Genomic DNA, 19,003 nt, shown 5'->3' on the forward strand with positions numbered 1-19,003 from the left:
AGAAATGTGAAACACACAGAAAACGTGAGATATATAGGTTAAATTGCCATGATGGCACTTTGAGATAAGTAAGTGGGTTTTGGGTTGCAGTTTGAGCACTCGGTCTCTAAAAGGTTCGCCACCACTGTCTTAGGAGCTTGGAGACAGAAAGGAAAATAAAAACAGAGGAAGAGGTTACAGATGGGAGATGTCTGGGAATCCCAAAGTCTAAACTCAGAGACCCTGGCTTATGTCTCGCAGCAGATCTCAGGATAGGATCCACCCTGGACCTCAGCCTATCACGTTTGCCTTCCTGTGTCAAATTAAAGCCCTTCGGGGCAGGAACATCTTTCTCAAAGGTCACACATAGTGATGGTGCAAAGAAATAATACAAAAGAAATTTCACTAGGCTCCTGCCCCATGGAAGATGAAGCCAGCTAGAGGCCTTTCCCTGAATACTCCTAATCACCCAAATACTAAAAAAAGGTAAAGGTAAAGGACCCTTGATAGTTAAGTTCAGTCACAGACAACTCTGGGGTTGCAGCACTCATCTCACTTTACAGGCCGAAGGAGCCGGCGTTTGTCCGTTTCCGCAGACAGTTTTTCCGGGTCATGTGGCCAGCATGACTAAGCCGCTACTGGCGCAAGGGAACACCGAATCCTACCATTTATTCATTTCTAGGTTTTAGAGGTGTCCCCTGCAAATCCAAAACACTATTTTGCATGCATAGTTTTTACTGCTACTGCTGCTGTGAACCAGTGCACCAGTACATACTGCTCTTGTTCTTCATGTTTTTATTTTTTGAAATTACTGAGGCAACCAACCGATTTCCCCTAAGGATAATTTATTTGGAAGTATTAAGGAATAAGTCAGAAGTTATTTCCTGACCTCGAAAAATTAAAACAAATCAAACCAGTTAAAATAGAAAGCTATAGCAGTATTACTTGTTACAAAACCAGCACCATTAATGGCCCTCTCCACTGCTAGCATTGTTACCTCAAACTCCTGCAGCGTCACAGTTCCATCAGCTATTAGCTTGTCGGCATACTTCTTCAGCACAGGCACCTGCTTGTGAATCTGCTTGTACATCAAAGGCTGGGTGAACATGGGCTCATCCATTTCATTGTGGCCCCGTCTTCGGTAACAAACCTACATATTTCAGTCAATGCAATGATCACAATGAAATGGGCAATAAAAAGAACAATTAAGGGCCTTCGTTGCTTTCTAAAGATCAGCCCTCTCTATAATTTACTTTACAGTTTGCAGTTCCCACCAGCTATGTAGTTCTTAAAAAATAATTTCGTTCCCAAAGCTGTTGCACCCAGTTCTGGAAAGAATTCCAGAGCAGCTGAAAGCTCAGTGAGCAGAATCGCCGCGCTGCCCCCCATTATCTTCCTGACTTAGCTTAGTCAGTCCTGACAGAGGTTTGGTAGTCTCCCTGACATCAGAAATCAAAACACCCAGGAATCTACAGCTAAATCCCTGTGCCAGAGTGCCAGTGCCATCAGCTCCTGAATTAGGCCTGAGAATATTTTGTACTATTTGTTTGAATTAATATTTTAAAACTGTGAATCCCTCGGTGAGAGCTTTGGCAGAAAGGTCTATAAATGCAATAAAGGTATGGATGCTTCAAGCTGTTTAATCTTCTTCTTTGGAGAGTATACTTCCCCCAACATCCCAGGGATAATTCCTCTGGGATATCTTCCCAATTTGACTCTTGAGAGTTCCTAGAGACCAAAATGCATACAAGACAAAAGGGTTTTTTTCTCCCTCCTTTCTTGTACTCTCTTACAAAAGCATAGTAATTAAGTATGGCCAGGAAGCAATAAAGGCACATAAGTCAGGTCTTTCTTTTTTTAAAGATTGTGGGATTGTGTAAATTAGTTTCAGAGCCCAGACAGAGTGCAAACCAAAAGGTTACAGATAGGAGTAACATTTTCCCTTATTATCTGTGAGGTGAAATACATTTTTAAGGGATTCAGATTCAGAGCAATATTGGGTCCTGTTCTTTTAGATGCTACAAACGGAAATGCACAATCTGTAATTAACACTATATCATCATATTCATAACCTACTTCACTAAGTTAAAAGTCCAGGTTTAAAAGACTCTGTGTGCACATACTTCAAGTATTTCAACGCGTTACAGGGTTATGCAGATTTTCTCTTTCCACCACAGCTCCTCAACCTTCAATGGAGGCTGTTTCGGAGCCCCTCAACTTGCATGAGAGATTTGAAGGGGCATAAAGAGCTGTAGTGGAAAATGGATGCCCACCTAGCCCCATATGCAGGGAAGACCATTCAACAGTAAAGAATGACAGTACTTACCAGATCAATAACCACATCTTTATTAAAAGTGTTTCTCCAATCTGCAGCTACGTTGCAGACATACATCACTGCTTCAGGATCATCAGCATTGACATGGAAGATAGGTGCGTTGACCACGCGAGCAACATCAGTTGGATATGGCGATGAGCGAGCCATTCGTGGATCAGTAGTAAAGCCAATCTAAAACGCAATACTTAACATGTAGTTTTTAGTGGCAGTGTTGAGAACTGACATTTCAGTTTACAGACTCGTTATTTATACGACAGGATGCTATGCTTTTCAGTTAGGAAGAACAAGTTCTGAAAGGTATCACATTTCATTCTTTTCTTATGTACATTAACATTTGTACATTTGTACAATAAAATGTTATGTACATTAACATTTTATTGGTGCTGGAGACAGGGAGGGCAAAAAGCCACCGCGTCATTTCATGGCGATTCATGACCAATTTCGACATGAGCAATAAAACACTTTGCCTTCTAAATTCAGAGTGACCCTGCATAAACAGCAGAAAAAAACAACTTTCTGTCTTCCCTTGGATTTTTTCCCAGCCTTTCTGGTAACTTTTCCCAAAAAGACTTTAGTTTCCCTTCTCATAAAGGCTTCCTGTAGCCACAGAGCAACCCCTTGGCTCAAGGGAAGAATGTAATGTGCTGTCCACTATGTATCATGAAGGCAACGGAAAAGCTTGCCAAAAGCTATTAAGGAAACCCAATTTCCTATTTCTGCTTTTTACCTGATTGTTGACCACAACATGAATGGTGCCATTGGTGGTATATGATGGAAGATCACTGAGATGAAAAGTTTCATAAACAACTCCTTGCCCAGCAAAGGCAGCATCGCCATGTAAAAGTATAGACATAACCTAAGTGGAGAGGGAGTTAAAAATTACTGGTGCTATTCATCCGTCAACGTTTCACAAATCCCTAGTTTAATTCCCTTTCCCCCCTCCTAATGTTATGCAAGTTGTAAAGAATCTGATATGTCACTGAAACGATCAATAACGGATGCTATCTGGTCCACATCTGGCTCTCAAGAGGGCACATGGTCATCTAGGATCCAACTGAGGATTATGGATGGGAAAGATCTGTTGCAACACAGCTTGGCAGCAAGCCATTCTGCCAGCGGAGTTGGACTCTTGCTTTCAATCCCTTCTCAAAGTAGCCTTTCAACAAAACTTGTTTCTGACTGGACCTCTTTAAGAAACTGCCATTCTGAACGTTCATGGCAATTGAAAGTGATTAGCTTAAAATGAAAATGTGGGAGAAGCTACGTGTCTCAAACATTTTCTACATCGACTCAACTGAAGTAAAAAAAAAAAAAAAGTATTCTGAAGACACAAGTGGCATCTTTTTATTTCAACAGCTGAAATCTAGCACAGGCTATTAGAAATGAGGTCAAGCAGAAGTTATTATCCAGACAATGTTACCTTCTTCCCTTCAGTATCCCCTCGGTAAAACTGCTCAGCTTTGGTCTTCCCTTGTACGACAGGATCCACTGCTTCCAAATGAGATGGGTTAGCCACAAGTGATAGGGTGATCTTTTTGTTTGTTGCTCGGTTGATTCTCTCATGGTACATTCCCAGGTGATATTTTACATCCCCAGATCCCTAAGACACCAGAAACTATGAAAGTCCAAACACTCAAACACTATCTATCATCTCAATGGCTGGGTTCGTATTTAACACAAAATTATGGCTTATTTAGCTACTCTATCTTATTTGTACCTCTAAATCCACAACAGCCAACTAAGGTCTGACTGGCGCCAACAATCTACCATAGGAAATTATGGTTTGAAGATGGCTTGTGACTCAGCTTGCGTCGTGTGATTTATCATTATATCTAAACTTGGTATCCTGACTTAATCTTATTTTGCTTTGTCACTGCACCTCTGCCGTCTGCCTGGCTACAGAGATGTGAGAGAAGAGTGGCTAGAAACCAGTCACACTGGGATGAGACGTTCAGTGGCACTTTCACAGATCTCTGTGCAGAAACCCCTCGATCCCATTTGGCAGCAGTCCCAGCAGAAATTACCTGTCACAATCTGACACACCTCGGGCTTGCAGGACAGCCTCCAGTGCTCTCCCAAGACACAGCCTGCAGAAACTACAACAATTTGAGATAATAGCCCCAGCAAATGTTCCAGCTCCTCCCTTCGAGAGGCAGCGCCCAGATAGGAAGAGAGAACCTCCTGCATTTCTGAGATATTATATAACATCTGGAAGCCTTCAGAATACAGATCTGAAGGAATCTGAGTATGACACACATAATTAGCCTTAACTCTAGTTTTAACGGGAAAGAATCCAACGGGAGAAAAAATGGCTAAATTAGTAATAATGGCCACTGAAATTGTATCTCACCTCATCAGCTGCTTCAAGCTTTGGGTCAAACTGACAAAAGATCTGTTCTAGATCCTTTCGGATAACATTGGCCAGCACATTCAGCCTTCCCCTTGGAGACAAAAAAATTGGGTGAATGAACCGCACATAGGAGCAATAATAAGCAACTGCAAGTAAAATTACAGCTTCGGTAGAGTGTTGAATACTGAGTTCCAATTGTCTGGTTCAATTCCACAAACTTATCACCTTTTTATGTTTTGACTAGCTTCCCATTCAGTTTGTTTCAGCAACAACAACTTTATTTTTTATAGCACCTGAATGTGTGCAGGATTTGTTTGTGTGTGCTTATGAAATAAAGTGAAAACATTGCTCAAATTGGCTTACTTTAAAAATAGAATAAACAGAAACAAAAAAAATATGGAAACTAAGGAATAAGAATATTGTGAAAATAGCAGTATGCTGAAACTTTAAAATGTAACTGTGTTAACAAATGTAACTATTACATGTTTTTAAATTGCACACTGCTGTGTGATCATGATCATTAAATTAAAATAGGCAAATAGTTACCTGTGAGGCATGCCCAATATAACATACTCAATTCCCATTTCACTAGATTTGTCAATGATGGTTTTCAGAGCTGGGATCATGACTTCACATCCTTCCAAACCAAAGCGTTTTTCTGATGACCATTTCCGAGCAAGGAAATCCTCAAATCTGTCCATGAAGATAGATTGAAGGGAGAGCACTTATTAAGGAAGTGAAGCAACAAGCAATAATTCTATATTATTTAAAAAGAAAGAGGTAATAATGAAGAGAGAGAAAGAAACAGCATGAAACAATCAGCAAACTTAGGAATTTCACTGGGTAACACAGCTGTCTAGACTGATGATATAATGCTTGGTTATTTGCCAGCAACAACTATACTGGAATACATTCCCTGAGAATCAATAACCAGAAAAATAAAGCTATCCTTTAGCGACAGATTTAAGTATCTTCTTTTTTAATGCAAGTGGGCTAGAATCAATGAACATAATTAAAAATTATTCTAACTAAAGCTCTTTTTTTTTTTAACTGAACATTAAATGGGGAGAAACATCTTTATGATCACTTTAGGAGCTAAAGCTACCAAGATTTTGCAAGAACCGTTTATAGCATGATGCCAATTAATACTATGAATTACTTATTTCTTTAAAATTTTATCCTGATTTCTGTCTCTCATGGGGCTCTCATAGTAAGCAGTCCAGTTAAACATATAGTAATAACGTATTGGCCTGAATATAAGCCTCACTTTTTAACCCAAATTCCGACCGTGAAAAGGGTGGCTTAAATTCGCGACCTTACAAAAACTGGCTTTTACAATATCACCGCTGAAACAGACATACGGTAAAACGGAACGGGTGTGAGTGCCTGTGGAATTTTAAGGGAGTGGCTTATATTCACGTATAGTGGTACCTCGGGTTAAGAACTTAATTCGTTCCAGAGGTCCGTTCTTAACCTGAAATGGTTCTTAACCTGAGACATGCTTTCGCTAATGGGGCCTCCTGCTGCCGCTGCGCCGCTAGTGCGTAATTTCCGTTCTTATCCTGGGGTAAAGTTCTTAACCTGGAGCAAGCACTTCCTGGTTAGCGGAGTTTGTAACCCGAAGCATCTGTAACCCGAAGCGTCTGTAACCCGAGGTACCACTGTATTCTCTCCCCCCCCCCCCCAATTTTAAAGGTGCGGCTTATATTCAGGTGCGGCTTATGTTTGGGCCAATACGGTATTAGTTGTGAATCCCATAACAAGCATCTGTAGCATGCTCATTGCCCCTAAATAGAAAATTGTGTCACATCTACAGACTACATCTTACCCAGTTTTTCAGTTGGTAGAGCATGGGATTCTTAATCTTAGGGTTGTGAGTTCAAGTCCCACTTTAGGCAAAAGATTCCTGCATTCCAAGGTTGGACTAGATAACCCTTGTGGTCCCTTCCAACTTTACAATTCTATAATTCCATGCTTTCCTGGAATTAAGCTCCAATGAATTCAGTACTTCCAAATAGACAGAGTTAGGATTATGCTGTCTGTTCCCAGTAAGCATACTTAGAATTTCTCTATTTATAAAACTGATAAAATCTTAAGGTACAAATTGGAAGTGATTAATTAAAATACCTTATTCTTTTGACTTGACAGATACTTAACATGAAGCTATCAAAACCTTAGGCCAGAGTCCCTCACACAGCATTATCTGGCAGAGACCAAGTAAAACCAAGGAGTTATGATTTACACCAACAGAGAATGTTTCCGCATGGGAACAGTCTCAAGTTAAACAGTGACAACTCCAGTTGAGAATCATCATTCCTGCTGAACTTGAAAGTGAGATAGAATGGCAGCTTTTTAGTTTCCTTTAAGCTGCATTTTATTATCCAAAGTTGCACAGTCTCTGCTTGTATTACTTCCAGCTCTTCAATTTGGCACCCAGCAACTGAGTCAAAGTGCTCATCACCAATTTTTGAACCTAGGTTCCTGATTATGCTACGAAGCAGCATGCACAAGTTACTGAGTTATAAAACCAAAGTCTCTCTTTTATTGACATGAGATTCAGTGATCAGATGAGGAAATTGGTATATGTGTTGGTCCCTGGTAATGCAAAGGATCTACTCAGTGAGCACACTTAAAACTGGCTCCCCACTAAACAGTTACAAAAGGCAGCAAACTATCCCCTCCAGAGCACGCTCCCTGTAGGAAATCTCATTCACAAAACCATTTAGCCATGGTTAAGGGGAAAATCAGGGAATGCAGGTGGCGCTGTGGTCTAAACCACAGAGCCTGGGGCTTGCCGATCAGAAGGTTGACGGTTCAAATCCCCGCGACGGGGTGAGCTCCCGTTGCTCGATCCCTGCTCCTGCCAACCTAGCAGTTCGAAAGCACGTCAAAGTGCAAGTAGATAAATAGGTACTGCTACAGCGGGAAGGTAAACAGCGTTTCCATGCGCTGCTCTGGTTCGCCAGAAGCGGCTTAGTCATGCTGGCCACATGAGCTGTACGCCGGCTCCCTCGGCCAATAAAGCGAGATGAGTGCCGCAACCCCAGAGTCGTCCGCGACTGGACCTAATTGTCAGGGGTACCTTTACCTTTACCTTTAAGGGAAAAATCAGCACTGACATCAGCAAAAAGCTAAACAGGATTTTTCTTATACCAGGGTCTGAAACTGCAGTTTAAAGTAGCCCAAATTCTGGGTTAAGAGAATCCCTGCGTATCTAGAAATACGTAGCCCCCTTTACAATTCCCAGATTTCCTTGAGAAACAAGCAGGGATACACCTAGCCTTTCATTATCTCCCTTAGCACAACATTCCTGTTGACCCAATTCTCCTTTCCTGTCTAACCCTTTCTTTTTGCAAGTGGCCAAACTCCCAAATATTCAGTTCAGAATATGCAAGCTAAGTGATTTTATGCAGGACACACAGCTTGCGTGATTTGAATGCAAAACATGAAAAAATATCTGTTACAGAATTTTTTATTTAGATTTTTGTCACAAGCTGTCTATCATTATTGGGAGTGTGGCCATGCTACAGCTAGCATCTCTAGAAATTGCAGAGTGAAAAGGAAGTCCTTTCTAGTCCTTATTCTGAACAAGACAGGCAGACAGGCAGATACATTCCTCTTCCTAGCATTTTTTCTGCATGAACAGGATATATCAGGCTCCTCCCTGGTTTTTTATACATATCGTTCTAGTTAACCAGTACACAATATGTACAGCAGGACACAATATGTATGTTGCGGAGGAAGAGGAGGGGGGTGCACATATCAGGAAGATAAATGAGAAAACATTCCATGTGGCAGACTGTTAACAGCCTGTCATTCAAACACCATGGTAACCTGTTTATTAAAAAGCATCTGGTTCAAATTCATTTCTCTTTTAATTAAACTTGGGCAGGAATTATATACTGCTGTCTCACTATATAAACATTGCCATAGAAGGCAAATGTTATCACCGAGTAACAAAGTAAAATATCTACCCAAATGCTCTAGAGCAGAACCAGTCTTAATGGTTATGTTCATGAACTGGCACGTGCCAATATAAAATGACCATATTTTTATCAGCTCCTTGCTTTCATGTTACTATTATTTAATGCAAGTAAAACATCCTTCCCCACTGCCATTCAAATGTTTTAGACTACAGCTCCCCACAGCCCAAGCCATCAAATAATAGATCTCTATGGGACCCCATAGCCCAATAACTATTTGGGCAAAGCATCCTAGAACGGTTCTCTGGTAATGACCCTAAAGGGAGAAGCAAAAGTACTAAAACGTAGCGCCTGCAGCTTCTAACCCCCTAAATAGTTCCAGAAGAACATCAGGGTCAATGGCTTCAAAGGCCACTAAGAAATTAAGGAGAACCAACCGGGTTGCACTCCCCTGTCACTTTCTCAATAAAGGCCATCAATCAGGGTGGTCAAGGCTGTTTTAATGCTAAAATGGGGCCTGAAACTGAAACAGGTCTGGATAATCTGCTTCATCCAGGATAGTAGTTTTCTAAAACCTTTGGGACTAGGGAAGGCCTCTTCAAGAGGGGCTGCACCACTATTTTAAGGCAGTGGCCATAACTCCCACATAGTGAGATGCTAACCATTTTTTGGACCCATCTAGAATCCATATGAAGGGACGCGGGTGGCGCTGTGGGTAAAACCTCAGCGCCTAGGACTTGCCAATCGCATGGTCGGCGGTTCAAACCCCCGTGGCGGGGTGAGCTCCTGTCGTTCGGTCCCAGCTCCTGCCCACCTAGCAGTTCGAAAGCACCCTTAAGTGCAAGTAGATACAGTGGTACCTCGCAAGACGAATGCCTCACAAGATGAAAAACGCGCAAGACGAAAGAGTTTTCCGTTTTTTGAGTCGTTCCGCAAGACGAATTTCCCTATGGGCTTGCTTCGCAAGACGAAACGTCTTGCAAGTTTGTTTCCTTTTTCTTAAAGCCGCTAAGCTGTTAATAGCCGCTAAGCTGTTAATAGCCGCTAATAGCCGCTAATAGCCGCTAAGCCGCTAATAGCCATGCTTCGCAAGACGAAAAAACCGCAAGACGAAGAGACTCGCGGAACGGATTAATTTCGTCTTGCGAGGCACCACTATAAATAGGTACCGCTTTATAGCGGGAAGGTAAACAGCATTTCTGTGTGCTGCTCTGGTGCCGGCTCGCCAGAGCAGCTTCGTCACGCTGGCCACGTGACCCGGAAGTGTCTGCGGACAGCGCTGGCTCCCGGCCTCTAGAGTGAGATGAGCGCACAACCCTAGAGTCTGTCAAGACTGGCCCATACGGGCAGGGGTACCTTTACCTTTACCTAGAATCCATATTAGTCAGGGATTGGGGAGAGGAGGAATGGTGGAGACCCCCTCCCCCCACATCCTGACCCTTCCAGGGAGGAGGAAGAGGAAGACAGTACAGTGAAACCTCGAGTTGCGGACGTAATCCGTCCCAGAGGCACGTCCGCAACTCGAATCATTCGCATCCAGAAGTGCCACGTCCTTGCACACGCGCGACATGATTTAGCGCTTCTGCGAATGCCCGAGCGGCGGAACGCGGAAGTACCCATTCCAGTACTTCCGGGTTGCCGCAGGACGTAACGCGAAAAGAGGCAACATGAAGCAGACGCAACACGAGGTATGACTGTATAGATTTACAACAGGGGTTTGAGGGTGGTCGCAGCTCAGAAGCAAATGAGGGGGGAAGTTGGGAAATCACGGAAGAGCCAGAACAACACCCGGCTGACACATTGTCATTAGAAGGCATTCCAGACCCTCCATCGCCCAGAACCCGGTGAGCCTTAAAAGTAGGAGAGCAAAGAGCTCAAAGACAGAGGGCACTTAGTGGCATCCATAGAGGAGATGATAAGAATGACGAAGAGGGGGAGACGGGGGGTAGAGATTCACTTGGGACAACACCATTATCCAAGAGGCTGGGTTCTATAAAGATTGAAATAAAAAATGACTGTAAGAAGCTTTTCCTTGTCTTTTTAATTCCTGGACAACCAGCTGGGAGCCGCTGACAGCACCCTGACTATATCACTCCTTCCCAACATACCTTGTTGACCGCACCAATCTAGCCAACAACGTCCGTTTTTCATCATTGCTGAATTTCATGACACCTGGAGTCTCAAACTTCTGCCGGATCCAATCACACTGTTCCACATCATTAATAAACATAAATTCCAGCCCAATGTGTTGACAATATGTGTTCTGGATGGTAAAATGATACATTAAAAGCATGAGAACGTTTAAAAGGTGGCAAAGACAGAGTATAAACTATGCTTAAAAGGTACTTTTCTCTCCACCCAAGGAACTAGCTCCTCCTAGGGGCTAGTACAGATGCAGGAGTGCACAAGCCCATGACCTACTTTAGATACCTAAACCAGTCAGCATTTGGAAACTATTATGTTTTCACAAGCCTTCCTGGTAGAAATCAATTAAACACTTCTAGACATCCCCACAAAATAACATAAGGAACACACATATATGCACTACACAAAGGAACCATAATGGTCCATATACTTGGCTATGGCTCTGAGGCTCCAGGTTTAATCCTAGCTACCTCAAAACAGAAATGGCACAAGGCACTCTTACTTGGAAAACCAGATTAAGAATCTACTAACAAAACTGGGCCAAATGGATCCACTTCTTCTGCATTCCACAATTCGATAAGGAGCAACAACTCACCTGTGGCCAATGCCACATCTTAGAAATCCTCCCCGCCCCCAAGGTGAAGGCCTACATTAGCAACTGGTCTGAGGAATGATCAGACCAGAGCCACTCACCTGGTTACTAATACCTCCTCAAACTTAGGCAAGTCTTCAAGTCTATACTTAAATGATACCACCTGCTGCGTGACATCCTCAGATTCTGTTGGCACGTCATTGATTTTTATTTCTAGTTGGAAGCACTTCTTACACTGTAACAGGGCACTCCACATACAACTTTTCCCTTGCAATGTTCATCTGAAGCATTTGGAAGATTAAATAATGTTAATGTTTTTTTCCCCAGCATGCTGTATTTTATACAACTCCAAGGAATGAAGATTTATAACTGGACAACTGAACTCTCTTTAGGAGGAATCAATGATACAGGATGTCATTGTACTTACCTCCAACCGTTTGATGATCTCTCGTAAGGAAAGCATGGTCTCATTTCCTCCAATGAAGGTGGTTGTGGGCAACTGGAACACTTTGTCCAAGTCAGATTCATATAAGCCATAAAACCCTATGGTATACACATTATTAGTGAGAAGGCAGGAACAAAAGTTCAAAACCCAAACATTGACTCTACAGAGCCACACATACCTCATTAATTTGGTGGCCTTAAGATACAAATAATGCAATTTGGTACATACCTGAAAATATCAGAAACTTTGAGGGCAAAATTTTTCAATGTATCTTAAAGATGCAAGTTAACAGATGAACCAATGAGGTCAAATAGCCTTGGCATGAACACACATGCACCTTGTTTCTTTGCCTACTCTTTTCCTGTGTTTCATCCTTATTTTCATGCCCATTTTTATTAACCTATCAGCATTTAGGAGCCAGGCATTTGTTTTGCAACGTCTCTTAAAATTCATGCCAAGTTCTTGCAAATAATCATTTTTAAAACTATGTCGGCCACTTGTGCTTTTATAATGAGAATGAAAATGCCATTTTCACATCTTCCTCATATATGTGACAATTTTACATAAAGTTAGAGGACTCTCTCATTAAAGATGAGTTGCTTGCTCCGCTGCAAACAGGAGCGACTATTCAGTTTTGAAGTGCTCACCTGACTGCCTGTTGCACTTAAAACATGAGCCATGCTCCTCACCGTGGATATTAATTTACTGCCAAGGTGTTAAAATTCTCACCTAGTTTATCTATAGTAGTGATTAAATCTGAGGGGATGAATGAATCCAAGTCGGCATCCAAGATTCCTAAGGGATCCAACTGAGCCACATGGTGTCCACGGATCTGCATAGGTTGAAGTGGGTATGAAAGGCGGTAGGAAAGGGAAAGAAGAAAACATTGTAGTAATAAGGTGACTCAAAAGAGGGAGCTCACCAATTTTGGTGCCCTCCCACAGCTCATCCATAGAATCATTTTCTAGCCAGTTCCGGGTTGGGGCAATATGGTCACGCACATATTGAACAAGCGTAAAATGGTTGTTGCCTGTATGCTAAATGAATCTACATTCAATGCATACGATTTTTCTACAAGAACAAGGTGGCCAAAGAAATTTATCATCCCTTCATCACCCTGCTTAAAAAAAATAGGTAATAACATGCCTTAAAGAATGCTCAAACTGTGGACAGCCTGTCTACAGTGGCGTTAGAAGCTCAGCATTGTTTGATATCCTAAAACAATTACACTCAAGTAATTCCGGTCTAAACGCGGGTGGCACTGTGGTCTAAACCACAGAGCCTAGGCCTTGCCGATCAGAAGGTCAGCAGTTTGAATCCCCGCGACGGGGTGAGCTCCCGTTTTTCGGTCCCTGCTCCTGCCAACCTAGCAGTTCAAAAGCACGAAGTGCAAGTAGATAAATAGGTACTGCTCCGGCGGGAAGGTAAATGGCGTTTCCGTGTGCTGCTCTGGTTCGCCAGAAGCGGCTTAGTCATGCTGGCCACATGACCCGGAAGCTGTCTGCGGACAAACGCCGGCTCCCTCGGCCTATAGAGCGAGATGAGCGCGCAACTGGACCTAACAGTCAGGGGTACCTTTACCTTTCTCCCCCCAATATTTTATTCAAGTTGGCACCCTTGCCACATGCTATTTCATACAGAAGTCAACCATATTCTTGTCCAAATCCCACAACCAGGGCCTGAAGGCAACAGCTCCTGCCTGTTGTTCCACCCCTGCAAATGGTATTCGGAGGCATACAGAGAGGACTGTCTGTAGCCATCATGGCTGTTATAATTGCTGGACTTATTCTCTATTCATGTCTTGCATGCTCTTTTAAAGCCATTCAAGCTAGTGCCTGTCATCTTCTTGCAGCAAATCTGCCTGCTTAACTGCTGCTTCATTGCTGAATATACGGTTTAATTATGGTAGTTTCTAAGCAGTATATACAAAAAGTATAAAATTAATTAAAATTAATCATAAAACAGAAAAACCTTTGCCAAAGAACTATGCACATAAATACATGTGCTTCATAGGAATCATCATCTGAACAATTATTTGCAACTTTTATTTATTTTACTGGTATTGTATTCATTTCTAAAAATGCAAGTTCTTCAGTAGGGAAAATGTAACAGTAAGTAAAAAAAATTCATCCCACCTTACTGGTCAAATGCAATACTCCCCCTGCCACACACCTTTACACAGCTTGATAAAAAATAATCATGATATCCCAATCCAAATCTAGCTGTTATTTTAAAGAAGTGTGGCCAGCGCTGGCAGATGGGGATTGGGTGCTCATCCAACTGAAAAGCAGTGTAGCATGAATAGATGGCACCCACACTTAGATGCACATGAGATTTATGCCTGTGGTTCCTGACGCAGCAGATGATGCATATACCTAACCAGCCTACCATACAAGGCAGTCTCCCTGCATGTGCATTTCTCTTAGCTGGTTCAGTATATAAGTGGCTTGAATGTCAATTTCCCCCTTTTTTAGTGAAAAATTATTTTGAAAAATGAGTGCTTGATTCAAAAGATGTAAAGGGTTCCGGCTGATCTCTCTGTTATTGCATATAAGTAATGAGAAGCTGAAGAATACACACACACATATGAGAGAGTCTCACCAAGTCACCTGAACAAACCTGAGCAAGCTTGCTTGCAGCCCTGAAGGAATCTTGTTATGCCGCTGCAGTTTTCAGGGACTATCAGTGAGCTAAAAATTCTTGGACAGAAACTTATTTGGAGAAAAACTATATCCCTTAAAGCCATGCTTTCCTTTTTCTTTTTAAATAATTTTTATTGTTTTACAATTTTATATTCAACACAATCATTTTTATCACAAAAAGTTTATCTAAATCCCTACCCCCCCCCCAATGACTTCCCTCAACTTCCTCTTCTGGTTCTTTAAATATTTACTTATCCTGTCTGTTTATTCTACCTTAATTTTTTAATTTGATATTGTTGCAATCTTCTCACTTTTGTACCATACTTTTTCATATGACACCTTGCCCTTTATTATTTTCCCATTCTTACATCTTTACTTTCATGCTTGTTTTCCTAATCGTGTTTACTCAAACCCTGCTAGTGAGTCCACTTTGTTACAATATTTCTGTAAATATAACATATACGGTTCCCAGTCCTTAAAGTCTCTATTGTCCTTGTCTCTTAGTTTTCCAGTTAGTTTCACCATTTCAGTATACTCCATCAGTTTTTCTTGCCATTCTTCTTTTGTTGGTATCTTGTTGTCTTTCCATCTTTGGGCTAGTAACATCCTAGTCACTGTTGTAGCATACATAAATAGTCTTTTCCACTCTTTTGGCAAGTCTTGACCTGTAATACCTAGCAAGAAGGCTTCTGGTCTTTTAACAAAAGTTATCTTAAACATTCTTTTCATTTCATTATAAATAATTTCTCACTAGTTTTTGATTCTTTTGCAATTCCACCACATGTGATAAAAGTGCCCTCCTTCTCTTTACACCTCCAACACTTGTTGGAGCTTGCTCTACTAAAGCCATGCTTTTCAATGTAGGAAAGCTGAATGAACACTTTGCAGATCCTTCTGCTGAAATGCCCCTACAAGCTGCAGAGGATTGTGGGGAGCATTTAAGGGGATACACACTTGGCTCATGCTCTGGTCCCATTCAGACCTGCTGGAACTCATTGTTGAGCAATGTGAAATGAAGAGCATAGTTTAGCACACGGTTCACACTTGCAACTGTGAGTTAGTCCTTTTCAAGTGTTCCTAAATTCTGTCCAATTCTGTTCACTTCTGACGAACCAGAGCAGCGCATGGAAATGCCGTTTACCTTCCCGCCGGAGCGGTACCTATTTATCTACTTACACTTTGACGTGCTTTCGGACTGGTAGGTGGGCAGGAGAAGGGACCGAACAACAGGAGCTCACCCCATCATGGGGATTCGAACTGCCAACCTTCTGATCAGCAAGCCCAAGAGGTTCAGTGGTTTAGACCACAGTGCCACCCGCGTCCCTTCGTGGGGGGCGGGGGAGGTAAGCATAATTGATCACATGTACACCTCTGAATGGCAATGTCCATCAACTTGGGGGGGGTGTCCCCCTCAAATATTTTATTGGGGAGGCTGAAGGGACCTTGGCCCCTAGGAGTTGGCTCCTGTGGCACGTGTCATTAAATGGACCTTTGATCCGCTTCAGCAGGGCTCTTCTTACTTAAGGCCAATTATTGCAAACATTTATTTTGAAAAATTCAGAGTTGCAGTCAAAGTAGCACTAAGGGGATAAATCCGCCAGTGCAAGCATTTCTGCTTGCCCAAGAGAACCATATCCCCTCTACTCCCCCACAATGCATTGTTCTGGGAATTCTCTGAATTCTCGAGAACCGGTTTCGGGGATGGGGTGGGGGAGTCCTGCTTCACTAGTAGGGATCATTGCACAACAACCTAGGCAAATACAGTCCTTAATTCTCAGTACTAGGCAGAAACAGACAGCATAAAGTAAGCATGCAGTAAAGATCTCCCACAAATATTTGCCACAGACCTTTTTTTTTAAAAAAAAATCGGCTTTCGTCCTGACTAATTGCGAAGTCCAAGGGGGAAAAATAAAGACAGAAGAAACAATAATTCTGCATATAGTACAACATTCCAATGATCTTCTGCTAATTCATCTTTTTAATAAATGGCAATTCTCCTATGACAGAATGGAAGTCATTTGTTTTGGCTGTATTTTGTAAGAAAAAGGCCTTCTGCATATCAAAAACCTCCAATTAATACACACAGTGACAGTATGTGTGTATAAAGCAAAGTTAGCGGGAGTTATTGCAGCACGCTAATTTATCATTCAGAGAGCATTACGCAACAGCCGCAAAAACAGTTCAATTTTTAAAATCTTTTTTAAAAAATTAGTCAGGGGGTCCCGTGCAAATCACTTGTCTGACAATATTCTGGTTGCTTTTTAGATTAGCATGACAAGGAATCTATAAGAATAGAAATTTAAGGGGATTCACAAACCAAAAATGTTTCATTTGGGGGAGGATGTGGATGATGCAAAATATTGCATGCACGAATAGCTCTGAGCCCAGAATACAGTGTTGTGTGCAAATGCCCTTAAACACCTATGAAGAAGCGGCTCCTTAGCTGCGTATTATTTACAAAACGCTGTTATAAGCAAACACCCTCAGCTGCTGCAGGCGAATTTCTGTACACTGACCTGATACGCTCTGATCAATGACTGCACAGCCAGATGATCCTCAACCAGTTTCTCAGCTTTCGCAGGTGACTTTGTCAGTCCATGGCTTTGGACAAGGGATGTTTTGCTTCCTGAAAGGTCCGGTAAAGGAGTTTGAAAGGCTTGTCCAGGAAGGGCTCCAGCAGTAGCATTTCGGAAAAATAAATCCCATGACTAGACGGGCGGGGGGGAGAGAGAGAGGAAGAAGCGGGGGAAACAGGAAATAGAAAGCTATTATAGCCCTAAGAAGTTTGAAAAGAAAACAATGCAGGTGATAAATTCAATCTCTTCATTTCCTTGTCCCTAATTCTTTTTGCTATCCCTCTCTATTATCTAGCTCTTAAACCAATATTTCACTACCATCCCCACTCAAAGTACAGTGGTACCTCAGGTTAAGTACTTAATTCGTTCCAGAGGTCCGTTCTTAACCTGAAACTGTTCTTAACCTGAAGCACCACTTTAGCTAATGGGGCTGCCTGCTGCTGCCGCACCACCGGAGCACGATTTCTGTTCTCATCCTGAAGCAAAGTTCTTAACCTGAAGCACTATTTCTGGGTTAGCAGAGTAACCTGAAGTGTATGTAACCTGAGGTACCGCTGTACTACGGGGCTCCTTTTTGTAGCTGCCTGGAGCCCTGCAAGAGCATGCTTCTTAGGGATTAGTGATACACTGCAACATTTTGTGTAGGTCTCAGTGATAAGACAAAAATAGTTCAAAGGTAAGTCTTAGGTAGCAAGATGGCTTACAAGATCCTTTTTTCAGACCTGGGGCAAACAACTACTGATTTAAACAAGTCAGTACTAATAAAATTTGAGGGGGGGGGGACTGTGCTGTCAGAAAGCTCCCAAAATCATGGACCATAAGGAACACAATCTACTCACCTGTATTGTCCTATATTTTGTAGATGCCCCCGACATTTGTGCAATGTGCTTTAAAGTGCTGCTGCCTGAGTGCTGGAAGAAAGACCTGCTCCCTGCTGCCAGGCCCATTTCTACCTGACCTAGAGGGAGGGGCCCAGACTCACCTTGAACAGCTAAAAGAGACTCCTGGGAGGCTGGAGGGACATTGATGGCTCAACTCCTAGGGTTGGGGCAACTGGCTAAAAGGTTTTAAAAGGTTCTAATTTTGGCTCCTCTGTTTCATTTTTGTCAGGTTGGTGTTGGTTAAATGTTTAGTTGGGCTTGGTGGTTACTTTAATCTGGGTATAACTGTAAACTATTTGCTATTACTGTTATTGGTTTTTATTGATTTATTGGTTGGTTTGTTCCTTGTACAGGATATCTTGTTTTTTAATGTTTGATGTTTTGTTGTGTTTCATATGTTGTAAGCCGTAATTTATATCCTGCTAGATGGGCAGGATATAAATTATTATTATTATTATTATTATTATTATTATTATTATTATTATCAATAAGAAACAGCATATGAAGGTTACATGATCCATTCATTTTAAGTGAGAAAGCTGGCCAGGAAGGGTGGGAGATGGGCAGGTTCTTTTTTTCACTATACAAATTTTAGGCTGGCACAGCAAAGCCCCCTTTCCAGGTGCTGGCCCAGTTTAAAATCCAGTAGATCCATGTCTGGCTCAGCTCTGGCTTTTTCCAAACCGCTAACACCCCATATTTAGGCCCTCTATGGGCCGTAGAACACTGTTGGGTGTAGCGCTTCCTCCACTGTACTTCCTGCGACTACAGCAGCGGTCTCTAGCGATGGAACACCACCAGGCCAGCAGACAAGGACATCTGCTGAATTATCAACCCCTCCAACAGTGCAGATTGGGATTAGGATTGAAGCCTAGAGCTAGAATACAACTGTTTATAAAATCTAGTGTTAAGAATGGCTCCCCTGCTTTCGTGTATTTCATTTATTTTTTCTTACTGCCCCGTGGTGATGACTAAAACACTCAAATGTTAGCTGTATGGCTTTTAACCATTATTACCATTGAGTGTTAGGTATAATAACTTGATATATTTTTTTACAAAAAAACCCCCAGCACTCATCTCCAAGCAAACAATATCAAGGAAGTCATTACGCTCTCATGGTAGACTGGTTGCATAC

The 19,003-nt window shown here is 42.1% G+C and overlaps 1 protein-coding gene across 2 annotated transcripts in view; it reads right to left on the reverse strand.

Moving 5' to 3' along the window:
* Positions 1 to 19,003, reverse strand: part of OGDHL (oxoglutarate dehydrogenase L) — a 64,261-nt gene that overhangs the window by 32,422 nt on the left and 12,836 nt on the right. For both annotated transcript variants that reach the window (XM_081861155.1, XM_081861154.1), the window contains exons 3-12: positions 16,928 to 17,119; positions 12,499 to 12,601; positions 11,752 to 11,867; positions 10,696 to 10,850; positions 5,211 to 5,357; positions 4,665 to 4,755; positions 3,735 to 3,914; positions 3,042 to 3,170; positions 2,306 to 2,485; positions 977 to 1,129 (exon numbers count right to left, since the gene is read on the reverse strand). In XM_081861155.1, the coding sequence (XP_081717281.1) occupies positions 977 to 1,129; positions 2,306 to 2,485; positions 3,042 to 3,170; positions 3,735 to 3,914; positions 4,665 to 4,755; positions 5,211 to 5,357; positions 10,696 to 10,850; positions 11,752 to 11,867; positions 12,499 to 12,601; positions 16,928 to 17,119 (1,446 nt within the window). The remainder of the gene's footprint in view (positions 1 to 976; positions 1,130 to 2,305; positions 2,486 to 3,041; positions 3,171 to 3,734; positions 3,915 to 4,664; positions 4,756 to 5,210; positions 5,358 to 10,695; positions 10,851 to 11,751; positions 11,868 to 12,498; positions 12,602 to 16,927; positions 17,120 to 19,003) is intronic.

This window comes from Podarcis erhardii, assembly GCF_964252035.2.
Source record: "Podarcis erhardii genome assembly, chromosome: 5".
Taxonomy (NCBI): Eukaryota; Metazoa; Chordata; class Lepidosauria; order Squamata; family Lacertidae; genus Podarcis; species Podarcis erhardii.